The sequence below is a fragment of the Peromyscus leucopus genome, chromosome 6, assembly GCF_004664715.2.
Source record: "Peromyscus leucopus breed LL Stock chromosome 6, UCI_PerLeu_2.1, whole genome shotgun sequence".
NCBI classification, from domain to species: Eukaryota; Metazoa; Chordata; class Mammalia; order Rodentia; family Cricetidae; genus Peromyscus; species Peromyscus leucopus.
Window position 1 is genome coordinate 89,649,363 of NC_051068.1, and position 13,364 is coordinate 89,662,726.

General features: G+C 41.7%; 1 protein-coding gene across 2 annotated transcripts in view; it reads right to left on the reverse strand.

Moving 5' to 3' along the window:
- Slc30a7 (solute carrier family 30 member 7) overlaps positions 1-13,364 on the reverse strand; it is a 92,423-nt gene that overhangs the window by 21,893 nt on the left and 57,166 nt on the right. Inside the window, exon 11 of one of the 2 annotated variants that reach the window (XM_028890149.2) lies at positions 4,951-5,718. The exons of the other annotated variant lie outside the window; for it this stretch is intronic. Within the exon in view, the coding sequence (XP_028745982.1) occupies positions 5,671-5,718 (48 nt within the window). The 3' untranslated portion in view covers positions 4,951-5,670. Of the gene's footprint in view, positions 1-4,950; positions 5,719-13,364 lie in introns of those variants that run through there. 2 annotated transcript variants of the gene reach the window in all.

Genomic DNA, 13,364 nt, shown 5'->3' on the forward strand with positions numbered 1-13,364 from the left:
AAAATACATTGCGGTTAAACAAAAATATATGTGAATGTACGCAAGTAGAAAATGTGAAAGATACATACATTGTGGACCTGTTGTAGTGCACTTGGGCAAGTCCTAATAGTTCACTGCAGCTTTTTCAAACCATCCAGGTTGCTTACCTCTGACATTCCTACCTAGCCTTGCCTTGTATGTAAACATTTTAGAAATGTTTAGAAGCTATCATTTTCACCAAAGGAATCAACCCAAAGTTAGCCAAGTTTAAAACCATCAAGAGCAGGGAAGGGAAGTGTGGGCCTGTTCAGAATACGTAAAGAAGGGAGCTGGCAAATTGTCAGTCACATTATTTCCCAATTAGGGGAGAAAATATACAAAAAATATTTGAAGATAAACAAGACAAAAATGGTAAGTGTATTCTAGGGACATGAAATGGTGTTTTCATTAGAAACCCCTTCAAGAGGTATCTCTGAAAGAGTTTTGGATGACAAAATATCCGGGGGGAGTAGACAGCCCTTAAAAGATAGGGCACAATGGCAATTCTCCACCAAACCATGGGAGGCGACACAATCCTCATCATGCCTGTGCAGTCCAGAAGGCCCCAGCGCGGTCTCAGTTCTGCCAAACCCCCAACAACATGGAAAGTAGACAAGAGATTGAGCATCTCAGAGGCTAGCTGGGGAGAAATGGACAGAGTGAACAGAGATCCAGTCTGGACAAAGATCGCAGAGCTGCTTGCTGAGATGTTCCCTGCAGTGAGTGCCAGCGTCCCCCTGACCCTACCCTTCAGGCTGCATGGCTCCCGTCTACCAAGAGGGACTGGGAACTACATGTGTCATGAGCCTGTAAGCAGAAACCCACTGAGTCAAAGCGGAAAAGGAGATACAAGACTTCTTTTCGTTTTTTTTTTTTTTTTTTTTTGTGCTTTCCAACATCACAGTCAAAATCACAAATTTGTATTCAAAGTTTGTGGCGGAAGCCCAGGCTTCTATTTATGAAACAGACTTTCATATCGAAAAGCTTTGTGTAAAATGCAATGTGTAAATCAGATACTACTTCACCCTTCTGAAGATTGATCGGTGCTTTTTGGCCGATGATCCCCCAGTGATGTTCTTGAGGGCGGGCACTCTCTTCTTCATGCTGGCACAAAGAATGCTGTCAGTGAGCAGCTCCACTACGACTTCCAATGAAACTTTCTTCTGATTGCTTGTTAAATGGACTTAAGGAGTTCTAGTGCCATTTCCCCAGCATGGTTTTGGTTCCATGGCCAAGTTATAAGGCAAACATATAGAGCATAAGAAAAAACAGGCTGGAGGCAGTTTGTAAATGTTCCCATAGCAACGGCACCTTGAATGTTCACCGATTTTCCAGGAGTCTACACAGATGTGCTACAACTTGGTGGGTCTTTTAAAAACAGTCATCAGAAAAGACTGAGTTGCTGCCAGACCACAGACTCCCCCAGATAAGGACTCCTTCCTCGTGCTGTGAGAATCATGGACTGGATTTTCAGATGCCGTCAATCATAAAATCATGCAAAATTCTCTTTATAAAGATGTGAGAACACAAAAAAAGCCACCAAGTATCCGGATACATAAATATTTAGCAGAGACGATCTACCTTGTTTTCTGTGTTATCTGTAGTTAGGAAATGGCCAAATATAAACCAAAGATGACCTCATCAAAAGGAGCCCCAGCCATTTGGCCTTTAAATAGTTACACCTCTCTGCTGTATCTCTGCAAACGCTACCCTTGATAGACGATTTTTTCACTGTCTGTCTTGATTCTGTGGTAGAGATCTGAATCATTAAGGAGGCCTCTGTAAATCATATCCTGAGAGTCTTTCACAGAACAGAGAATTGGAAAACCATGTGTTTCAAACAATGGTGACTCTTTGTAGAAAGACAAGCAAACAAAAGACCTTAACTTGGCCAAGGTAATATATTCACGGAGTGGCCTAATATTTGCAGTTCTGATGAAGATTTCAGAACTTGACCGAGTGAAGTAAAAGATGTGTTCCATACACTTACTGTCCCCCATTTGCACAGCTCTGCTCTGAGAACTTTTAAAGTAAAAAATGCTCTCCAATGGCTGAAACAGAACATGGCAGGCAGGCTGAAATGGCATGACCTGTGACTCAGCATGCTATCTAAAAGGAACCCATTTACAGCACATTAAGCAAAATTAGGAAAGTAAGCCAGCATTCAACTGGCCTGAGCCTTGGGCAATTAATAAAAATTCACTCACAAGTTAAAAGTATCTAAAGTACAATTTTTGTTTCCTTTTTCCAAGTCAAGAGCTGGTTTTGGAAGAATAAAAAAACAATTATTATAATTTATTCTGCAACAAATACTATGGAAATAATCTAAACTTCACAATTATGTATGAAAACTGAGACAACATTCCATTTATAAAGTGCCTTCATGGACCCAAACTAGAGGTCAGAGTTCTTTATTGACAAGCCATATTTAGTCACATTTACAGAAAGGCAAGGTCCCACAGGGAAGCAGCACAGCACAGTGGAGAGAACTCTCGACATGGGCATCGGATAATCGCATTCGAACCTTGGCTTTGCCACCACTTAGCCCTGTCATCTTAAGGAAATGAGAGCTTTTCTGGACCTCAGGTTTCTCATGAAAATGAGAGGTAGTACAGACTGTTCCCAGCACAGTCTTTGCTTAGGTGTGCAATTCTACGGTAAGTAATGTGTTCTCTTAAATCCCAGCATTTGCACCTTGTTGGTTCCCATGTACTGTCTGTAAAAACACGGACGTTCCGATCAGCTGCACTGGGGTTATTGATTTGGCTGCTTTACAGAGGTACATAGAAGTCACAGTATTTTGGCTGCCAGTACGTATGTGTAGGCTCTGAAGAATCTAGATAAAGGGAAATCACAATGACATCTGTCGCTATGATCTTATGCCTCCACTGCAAAGGGGAGTGGATGGCAGTAGAGGGACACTAACCTACACGTAACTAGATACTGTCCTTCACGAAGACGCACACTTCGGTCAAGTTCTTCATCAAGTAATACAAGGAATTTTGAAAATACATCTAGTTGGGGACATTTGTCTGGTAAGGTAACTTTCCCTGAACAAAGCAGGTTTGTTATTCAGAGAAAAGACTTTGGTTATTCATAGATTGGCAAATTTATACTCAGATTCGCTTTCTAAAAATGAATATTGGCCTAATGTTAGGAGTATTCTGATTTATTTTTACTACCATAACCAGGTAGTATTTCTTAGTGGACCACTGGTTAGTATTATGACTGCATCAAGAACACTAGAAGACAAGCTTTCTTTCTGTGAAAGGTTGTTTCTGCTCACATTTTCTTTCTTTCTTTCTTTCTTTCTTTCTTTCTTTCTTTCTTTCTTTCTTTCTTTCTTTCTTTCTTTCTTTCTTTCTTTCTTTCTTTCTTTCTTTCTTTCTTTTCTTTTCTTTTTCTTTTTTTTTTTTGGTACATACAGGTATGCCAACATTTAAGCAAAAGTGTAAATGCCAACCTGCAGAATGTTATGAGTTGGCAAGCTCTTGGAACAAAGTGCAAACTTAGTTCACATCAAACATATTCCATGCCTCACCAAAGGAAAAGCAACACTCATGGATTGGGCACTGAGGTCTAGTTAAACAGAAGCACACATTTCAACAACAACTTCACTTCCGTAAATCTTATAAGCAGCAAAGTGGACTCCATGTGTACAGTGTCGATACAGTGAGTCACCAAGTTTAGCTTGGGAGGCTCACATCTGAGTCTGTGCCTTCATCTAGACCTCTCATTTCCAGCAGTGTGCTCCAACCCACAGAATATCCTGGGATCCGTCCGACTCAACTACTCAGAACAGAAATGAAAAAGCAGTCCAGGACCAGGACATTTCCATTTGTATGTTCCCTCCTGAAAAGATTACCGAATTTGTTCCAATCAAACACAATCTACTGCAGGGAGTCTTGGCTTTAGAACTACCTGGCAAAAAGCAAACAGGGTTTGAAATCACCACTTGATTTACAAAAAGGGCACCACAGGCATTGTGTGGTATTCTGCTGCAGTCGAGACTGCTGTAGCTCTCCTAATACAGACTAGTTCATAAATTGTAGGTCAGAAGTAGGACAAAAGGGACTCAAAAACTCAGGCAAAAATCAACAGTAAATTCGGCCACCTTACTGATAAAGTGTCTGTCACTGATCTACACTCTTCATTTTTGCCTTTCAAGGTTTTTAAAATTTTGCTAACTATTAACTTATTTAAACTAAGGGGAATTTTTGCTGGGATAAATGGAGCACAATGGAAAAAATGTTCACCCAAACAGCATCTCTCCAGAAGAACACTTGAGTGTTAAGCACCTGTCATCTCTAATTACGGTTGATTTATTATTTAAGACAGGGTCTCTATGTATCCCTGGCTGTCCTGCAAGACCAAACTGGCCTTGAACTCCAAAGATCTGCTTGCCCATGCCTTCTGAGTGCTGGGATTAAAGTGTCCATCATCATGCCCATCAAAATTTTATTTTTCAAGTACTGGAGACCCTAGAAAACCAACTATTTGTAAGATACCCATTTTAGAAAGAATTCTATATCACCATATTTGCTCCACAGTGATAACAGTTCACACTCAATCAAATGCTGTCCTAGAATTCCTGGAAGTAATTTGTACTTGTGCAAACAAAATCAGAAAACAAAACAAAACAAAAACCCTGTACTACTTGGCACCTGAAAAGAGGATGAAGATGTAAAATGTCACTGTCACAGTTATTTCTGCCAACTCTGCGGTGCTTTTTCTCATCACTATCAGAATCTATGAAAATGATGAGGACAGCTACTGAAGGATTTCCCACAGACAGGTGAAGGGTTTAGAACCTGTAATGGAGGAGAGTTTTTGGTTTAAATGAGTTTTTCCAATGTATCTGCACTTTTGAAACTAGTCTACAAAGTATCTTAATGTGATCACTGAATTTTTTTATAAAGCAAAATAATGTTCTTTTTCACAAGACAAGAAATTTAATATACTTAAACCTATGCTGGAAATACACAAAAGACAATTATACATGTTACTAGCAAGTCTTATTTTGTACAAATTACAGAATATCCATTAAAAAACCATACATATGACCTTTAATGGTACATTTCTATGCTGGCAAATATATTTTCGGATACAAAGGCACTTTGAAAACCCAATATGGTTTGGTTCATAAGTTTGCAAGGTACAAACAATTTTACAAACGTATGATTACACTGAAGAGCATCAACAACTGTGACATCACATAGAAAACAGACTTCTGTTTGTAAAAACAACACTGGTTTTGTGGGAATACAAGCAGTGGTTTCCAGCAGCTTTAGTGAAGATATTCAGAAGACTGGCGGCCCATGGTCTGAATTTCTCACTGGCTGGGTGTAATGATAGGATGGGCTGAAGGTGATCAGCAAGAACCCCCAGAAAAAAAAAAAGCGAGAGATAACCCAAGACCCCAGAACAAACCCAGAAACCTTAGCAATCGGAATGGCTTGGGGGGAGAGCACACAAGGCCACAGTCTGGGCAGGATCCGGCTGTGATCCCCAGCTCACGCCGACTCTACCTGCACTACTGGGTGCTTCCGAGATGTAGTGTTGACGTCTCCGTTTTAGAGCACTGGGTAGTACAATGCTTTGGATTGTACAGTACTGGAAAATTTTGGTCCTCAAACAATTTCTTTTCATTGACTACATTGCTGCAAAGTCAATCTGTACATAAAGCTGCCTCACTCCAGCCTGAAAAGTTAGAGAGAACAATTAGAACCAACCTGTAATAAAACCTGTAACAGATGAACATTCTAAAAAAGTGGCAAGAAAGCAAACGCCACCTCATTTTTCTTTGAAAATGGAATCATTTTTGTCTTCTGCTTCTAAGAAACAATCTATTTTCATTTCAAGTTGTCAAACTACTACAGAAAAAAAAAAATTCTATGCTATAAGTCACACGCCCTACTCATGTGCTATTATATCCATTTGCCCTCACTGTTTAGAGAACATGACAGTGCTTGATTAGCCACTATTAAAACCAGCTTACCACAGGCTAGCTCTTCCCATGACAACATAGGCACTTATTTTTAATAATCACAACCAGCAACTGGTTACTTATTTTACATGCCAGTTCCTCTAGTTTGGGATATGAACTTGCTATTCACGAACATTGCTCTCTAAATTACCCCCTATTTCATCTATATTATCAATTTTATTCAATCAATTGGGTCATTTCTCTTAGTGTCAAACACACTATAGTTTCTTCTACCTTAAAAATCTTTTACTTTACCCAGCATCCCTTCCTGCCTGGATAGTCTCAATCTCTGCTCTTGTGGGTAGCCAAAATACCCAAACATGTCCACAGTCACTGTCTCTAATTCCACTGCTCTTGCAGGCATTTCAACCCTCATTTTACATCTCACCACTTTCTACAACTATCTGTCAAGCAACTTCCAAACTGCTCAGACCATCCCACAGTCCTGATTATCAGGAATAATACATATCACCAGTCTCCTCGTGCCAAACACTTTCCCTGTGACACTTTCCGAGAATATTCACTGGTTAGTCTCCTTCACTGTTTCTTCTATAATTGAGCAATAACCGCTGACAAAAAGCTTAGTCCTTGTAATCTATACTTGTTCTCTAATGGTCTCCTCTTACAGCCAGACTGTAAGTCAACCTTTGCATGTGTTCATACCTCCAGGTTTGTATGTCCAGACTGGAGCTTGCACCTACCACTTACATTGGAACTTGACATTGTTGGGGGTATCCAAGAAGCAGCACAGGGCCACTGTACTCTTTCTTCCCATCACACCAGTTGACCTACCCTCAGTTCTGCTCCTTCTAAACCTCTTTCTGTTTCTCACATCCAATATCCAATCTACTTGCAAAACTTGGTGGCTTCCCGTCCAAAATATTATCCAAACCAGAATTTGACCACTTTACATCATCTCCATCACTTTGAACCCACCCTCGCCACCATCAACTCTTGTCTAGATGTTATCAATGCCCCTTGCCTGGCTTTCACATTCCTGTTTATTCTCAGAATACTAACTACAAGGACAAGTGTCCCTCTCTGCCTCCAACCACTCAACAGCCGATCTCCCTTAGTCTGTACAATGGCCACCACGCTGCTGTGGAATGTGGCTCCTGACTTGCCATTGATCTCACTGATCACTCCTCCTCCTCCTCCTCCTCCTCCTCTGTTTACTCCCCTTAGCTATACAGCCTTCCTGTGAACTTTGCTCCTTACGACAGCCACATGGCTGTTGCGGAGTTATTCCTTTACACTGTGTGAAGACGTGTCACTGTGATTGGTTCAATAAAGAGCTGAATGGCTAATAGCTAGGCAGGAAGAGGTTAAGCGGGACTTCTGGGAACAGAGAGGATTCAGAGAGGAAAACAGGTGGGGTTGTGAGTCAGACATGGAGAAAGCAGCATCAACAGCATGGAGAGACGCCATGCAACAGAATGTAGATTAAAATGAGATGATTTAAGTTATAAAAGCCAGTGGGACAAGCCTAAGCTAAGGCCAAGCTTTCATAATTAATAAAAAGTCTACATGTTGTTATTTGGGAGCTGGTGGTACAGAGAAAGACTTGCTACAGAAGATGTTCTCATCACATCCCTATGAAGACATCAGTGAGGTCTGTCCTCACAACTCTGTAGTGATATATTATGTCCCCCAATATATTGTGTACCCTAATAAAACTTATCTGGGGTCAGAGAACAGAACAGCCACTAGATTAGACATAGAGGCCAGACAGTGCTGGCATACACTCTTAATCCTAGCATTCCAGAGGCAAAGATCCATCTGGATCTCTGTGAGTTCAAGACCACATTGGAAACAGAGCCAGGCATGGTTCCTTTAATCCCAGGAAGTGGTGGCAGGAAAGGTATATAAGGTGTGAGGACCAAGAACTAGAGGCTTTTAAGCTTTTAGGCTTTTAACAGCAGTTCAGCTGAGATCAATTCAGATGAAGACTCAGAAGCTTCCAGTTTGAGGAAACAGGATCAGCTGAGAAGTTGGCGAGATAAGGTTAGCTGTGGCTTGTTCTGCTTCTCTGATCTTTCATTTTTACCCCATTATATGGCTCTGGATTTTTTTTTTTATTTAATAAGACCTTTTAAGATTCGTCTTACACAACCCTTACAAAATGCATTTACTTTTCTTTTTTTCTGTGTAGCTTTGGTGCCTGTCCTAGAACTCACTCTGTAGCCCAGGCTGGCCTCGAACTCACAGAGATCCACCTGCCTCTGCCTCCCAAGTGCTGGGATTAAAGGCGTGCGCCACCACTGCCCGGCTGCATTTACTTTTTTAATCCAATAAGTATTTACTCTTGCATTTATTGCTTTCCAAGCAATAGCCTCTCACTTAGGAATACAAAAGGGGGAAAAACCTGACAAAATAGCCTTGTCTTCACAGTTTATATTCTATCAGGGCCTGGACAGGAAGAAGAGGGAAGGACAAGAGAAGAAAACACCAGTTGTCAGATGTAATGCCAGAGGGGAAAAACAAAGACCGCTTAGGGATACTTCAGACAGCCCAGTCTCCTTCTACCCTCACCCAAATCCCTGCCACTTTGTCAGGTCAGCCCAGGACCAGACACTCCAGACACACCTACACTGCCACTTAAGATCGTAAAGATTACTTATTCAGTCAGTTTATCATTTCTGTTCTTCCACTATAATGTAATCTCTCCAAGAGAAACATATTTGTCTTCTTTTGCATTCCAGACTCCCAGAACCTCGGTAATATCTGACACACAGCAAGAGGTTAATAAATATTACTGAATGAATTAAAATCCTATTAATTTCTTTCTTTCAAGCACAAACTACTTTTAAATAGAAGCAGGGAAAAAAAAAGAAAGAAACAAGAATGCTCTTGCCATTACTTTATAAGGACAGGTTCTCAACAGGGGATAAAGAGGTATTAATGTGACCTTAGAACAGTAACACTGGGCTCCTCAAAACACCCCTCATTTCTATTACAGCTCATTTTTTTCTGGAACTCAGGTGGAAAGGTTCTGTGCAATACTGATGAATGCCTAAGCTAGCTTTAGGACCTATTCCAGTATAATAAAAAAGTAGACAGACCCTAGGTTGTCAGCACAGAAAATACGCTTTTTGCCTTCCTGCAAAAGCCTTCCCATGACAAGCTACAACTTTTGCTATTTAACTTACAGAAAAGTGACCTTGTTTCTACTTCCCTTTGGCTGACAGGCTTGTAGGGAGGAACTTAGCATTTGTATGATCTTTACCCACAAAGGAAAACCTAAGCCCAGTTCTCCTCACCGAAATAGTGTTGATGAAATCAGTGCTACTGATTTGCGGGAGTGTTATATGCTCATCTAATATTTAACAAGTAGTTAATAAACCTGCTTCCCTAGAGTGGGCACTGTTGTCAAGAGCATGTGTGAATAATATGAGAAAAAAATTTCACTCGCTACAAAGGCTGTTATTATAAATTATTCTGATTTACTGCAAGGATATGAGTTGATTTACTCAACCCAGATGGCTCTGGGATCGTCTATGTGTAATCTTAATAGAAAGTAAAAATGTTGCCCAAACATATTGTTTAATATCTTTCCTTCTTAAACAAAATTGCTAATGAAAGTAAAATGGGCAAAACAGTTGGGCTCCTTTTTATTGCCTGCCGTTTTCATTACCCCAGTCTTAGCACGGGGAAGACAGTAATAAGAAATGAGTAGCCCAAGGCAATGAAGAGGGGAGAGAAAAACAAAGGGCTAGATAAATTATCTTTGCATAATCATGAGTTAATTACTCAATCTGATATCAGTCCCTGAGGGGATAGCAGCTTTCCACAAAAGCTCAGTCCAACAGCAAAGATAAAGAAGTCATTTGCTGCATCCACCTGTCCCAGTGGGCCGGGCAGCTTGCTTCTCCAGTTCCCATGTTCATCCCAATCTCCTTCAGAGTAAAGAGAAAGCCAAATTTCCAAAGAATCTTCTGGCCAGTGACCAATGCCTGACACAAAGAGATCTAGGCTTTCCCGACAGGAAGACGTGACAGCTATCCCAGTGGTCTGCGCCTTCTTTAATGGGAAGGATGGCTAGTCATTTTAACCCTCAGTTCACTGCCCTGTCTCCACCCCAAAAGTTAGCCTGGTGCTACGGGCTCGGCTCGGGATAGCGCCAAGAAAGAAGTTAGAGTCAGAAAAACCAACAGGAATATGACTGCAGAAATGGTTGTTTTACTGGTATTCTCTTGGACCAAAGCCATAGATTCATTTTTGCTTGAGGTTTTGACTGAACATGTTAATCTTTATTCCTTTGAAATGCAAAGGGGGGGGGCTAGGAAGATGGCCCAGAGATTAAGAGCACTGCTCGCTCTTCCAGAGGACCCAGGTTCAATTCCCAGCACCCATATGGTGGCTCATAACCATCTGTAATTCCAGTTCCAGGGATCTGATGTCCTCTTCTGGCCTTTGCTGACACTAGGCACACACATGATGCACAGACATACATGCAGGCAAAACACCTACACATATAATTTTTTAAAAAAAATGTAAAATGAAGTCATGCCAAACTATCTTTCTCTTCCACAAGAGATACTACAGAGTTAATGAAATGTAAGTAAATATGACTAAATTTTAAGTCAAGAATAACAGTCTAACTGGTTATTACGACACACCTGTTATCCTAGTGCTCTTGAAACAGAGGCAGGGGCAGGAAGCCTGTAACTCTGAAGCTGCCCTAGCTACAGAGCAAGTTCAAGGCCAGCCTGGGCTACTTAATGACACAGCCAGTGAGAAGAACCAAGAACTGGGGATACAGCTCAGTGCTGACTTAACATCACAAAACAAACACAAGGAAAAAGAAAGAAACCAGATCTGGCGTCTTTTTCTGTAAACCGCCTGTGGTCACAAACACGTTAATCCCTATCACTGTAACTGACACCTTGCGGGCTCTCAGGAAGTGCCAGTGTTGCCGCCGCTGCGGCCATCATTATTGTGTCCGCTACTACCAACCAGCCAATGAACACACAGATCATATGGTTTAATGGAAACAGCAGACCTAGGGATACATAAGATCCCATAGCTGTCTACTTAGCCTCCTGGACTTTAGGTACATGTGATAAAGGAAGGTGAGAAAAACGGCTAAGGAAAAGTCTGCAGAGCAGGCAAACAAAATCAATACCCAATAAACATTAAAGCCCATTACAAAAAGAAAAAAAAAGAGGGTTGGAAGGGGAGGAAACCAGAAACCTACTTAGAGAAGGGAACATGACCCTTTCTTCTGTGCATACCACTCAAGCAGAGAGCACAAGCCTGGATGATGCTGCCGGTCAGAGAAAGGGGGATTACGAACACAGGGGCTGGAGGAGGCGGGGGGTTTCTGTATTTTAGGGACCCTGACTTGTGTTTGGGAGGAGGCTTTTTGATTCCTTCCTGGATATACTGTTCACGTCTATTTTCAGGTCAGAGTACAGAGCACAAAAGACAGGAAGCTGGGGGCTCAGGAAGCCGGGGGCTCAGGATGCCGGGGGCTCAGGACTTAACTGCCCTAGCGGGAGAGCCAACTGGGAAACTGAGCAGGGCTCTGCCAGGAGAGAATGTGCAGTGGTCTGGCTGGTTCTTGTGCTTTAAGGAATGGAGGGGGATAATGAACCTCAAGTACATTCGAGATCTTTCTTTGAACATATTTAAGAATTTTTCTTCAAATACTATTGCTAATAAAACAGAGTACATTAAGGCTACAACCATAATTGTGACGTACACCATTAACAAGTGATCTTGGCCAGTTTAAACAAAAGCCATAAACTATTGCATTGCTTCTAACCCAGAGTCTCACTTTCTGTTTCTCCAGTTATCAACTGATCATTCATTTCAAACCATTAGTTTGCATGGCCACTGAGGAAGACTTGGCTGCACAAGACAACTTGGACGGTCCACACTGGATTACACTCACTACTATTCCTGAAGGAGTACGAGCCCCCAAGTGACTTCCAGCAACTCCCTCCCCTCTCCCACACTCCCACACGAGCCTGTCTTTAGCAGCTGAAGAGAAATCGGTGACTCTGGAAAACGATCAAAGGACAAGGCCACACAGTTCTAAATCCACACAGATGTAGACCACGTAACTAAATAGAAACTTCAAACTGTCTGATTTCTGTTTCTTTCCGTTTAAAGTTACCTAACGCAAGCTTTCATGAAAATGTCTGTAACCAAGCCCACCCCTTACATTCTCACTCAGGGTCAGCGGGAAGAAAGACACCAAACACACAGTCACCTCAGCAGCAGGAGTCCTCCTTCAGAACCAAGAATAGACACTTACTACAGAGTCAGCGCCAGTCTAAAAAGTGGATTCATTTACTTTACATCTACTCATTTTGTGTGGGGTGCTTGTGGAGGTCAGGGGAGTCAATTTTCTCTTCCCATCATGTGAGGTAGGTCATTAGGCTTGGCAGCGAGGTCCTTCAGCTGCTGAGACATCTCACTGTATGTGATCATTTTTGCCCCCCTCGAAAAAGCAGTCAACTAGGTTTCATTTTGATAAGTGAGAGTTCTACGTAAGATGTAACTTAAAACACAAAGTAATTTAAAAATTTACTTTCATGAAGTGAAATCTGTTACAGCAAGCCCTGACATTTGCTCATGCTTCAAGGACACACATTACCACTGCATAAGCAGAAAAGGAAATAAATTATTTAAATATTCTATTCTGGTATGTGAGCACTAAAAAAAAAAACAAAAAACAAAACAAAAAAAAAAAAAAACCCCTTTAGAATCACTAAGTGTAAATAAAAGTTACTTTAGAATGTGACCCCTACTCCCCGGTGGCGTGGGGAAGGGCTTTGATGACCTTTACAGCAAGCCTCAAAGAGAATCCCTGGTAGCTACAAGGAGTGAAATCAACTAGTCAGGACCTTCACTGATAAACGGCTTTAAATATTCCAAGCTCAAATATCGTTTCTGAAACAGAAGTGGCAGCTGAAGGCACATTCAAATTCAGCCATTTCCAAAGGCAGGCAGGGTTAAGACTTTGGAAGCCTTGCCGTGCTCCTGCGGTTCTCAAACGAGAAGCTGCAACACTCCTTTTTACAGAGAGAGCTGTGAGTCAACGACAAAGCCGGGAGTGTGCAGGTGTGCAGGGTGTGCTAGAAGGGGGCTCACAGAGGCCACTCCGAGGAGGGGCGCAGCACTCGGAGAAGACACAGGGTAAAGGAGAGGACTGTGGTCTGGGGAGGGCAGTAAGCAGAAGGTTACTGCCATGTCCCTCTCCTTTGTCCCTGAAACATGGAACAGTGAGAAGTATTCAGATAGACTGCATAGACCTCCAAGGCTTCATTAAGAAAGCCACGATGAAGCACATTTATAGAGATGAGACAATTTATATACTATGTCTCTCAAAAAGCTGTTAAAATTCTGAGCA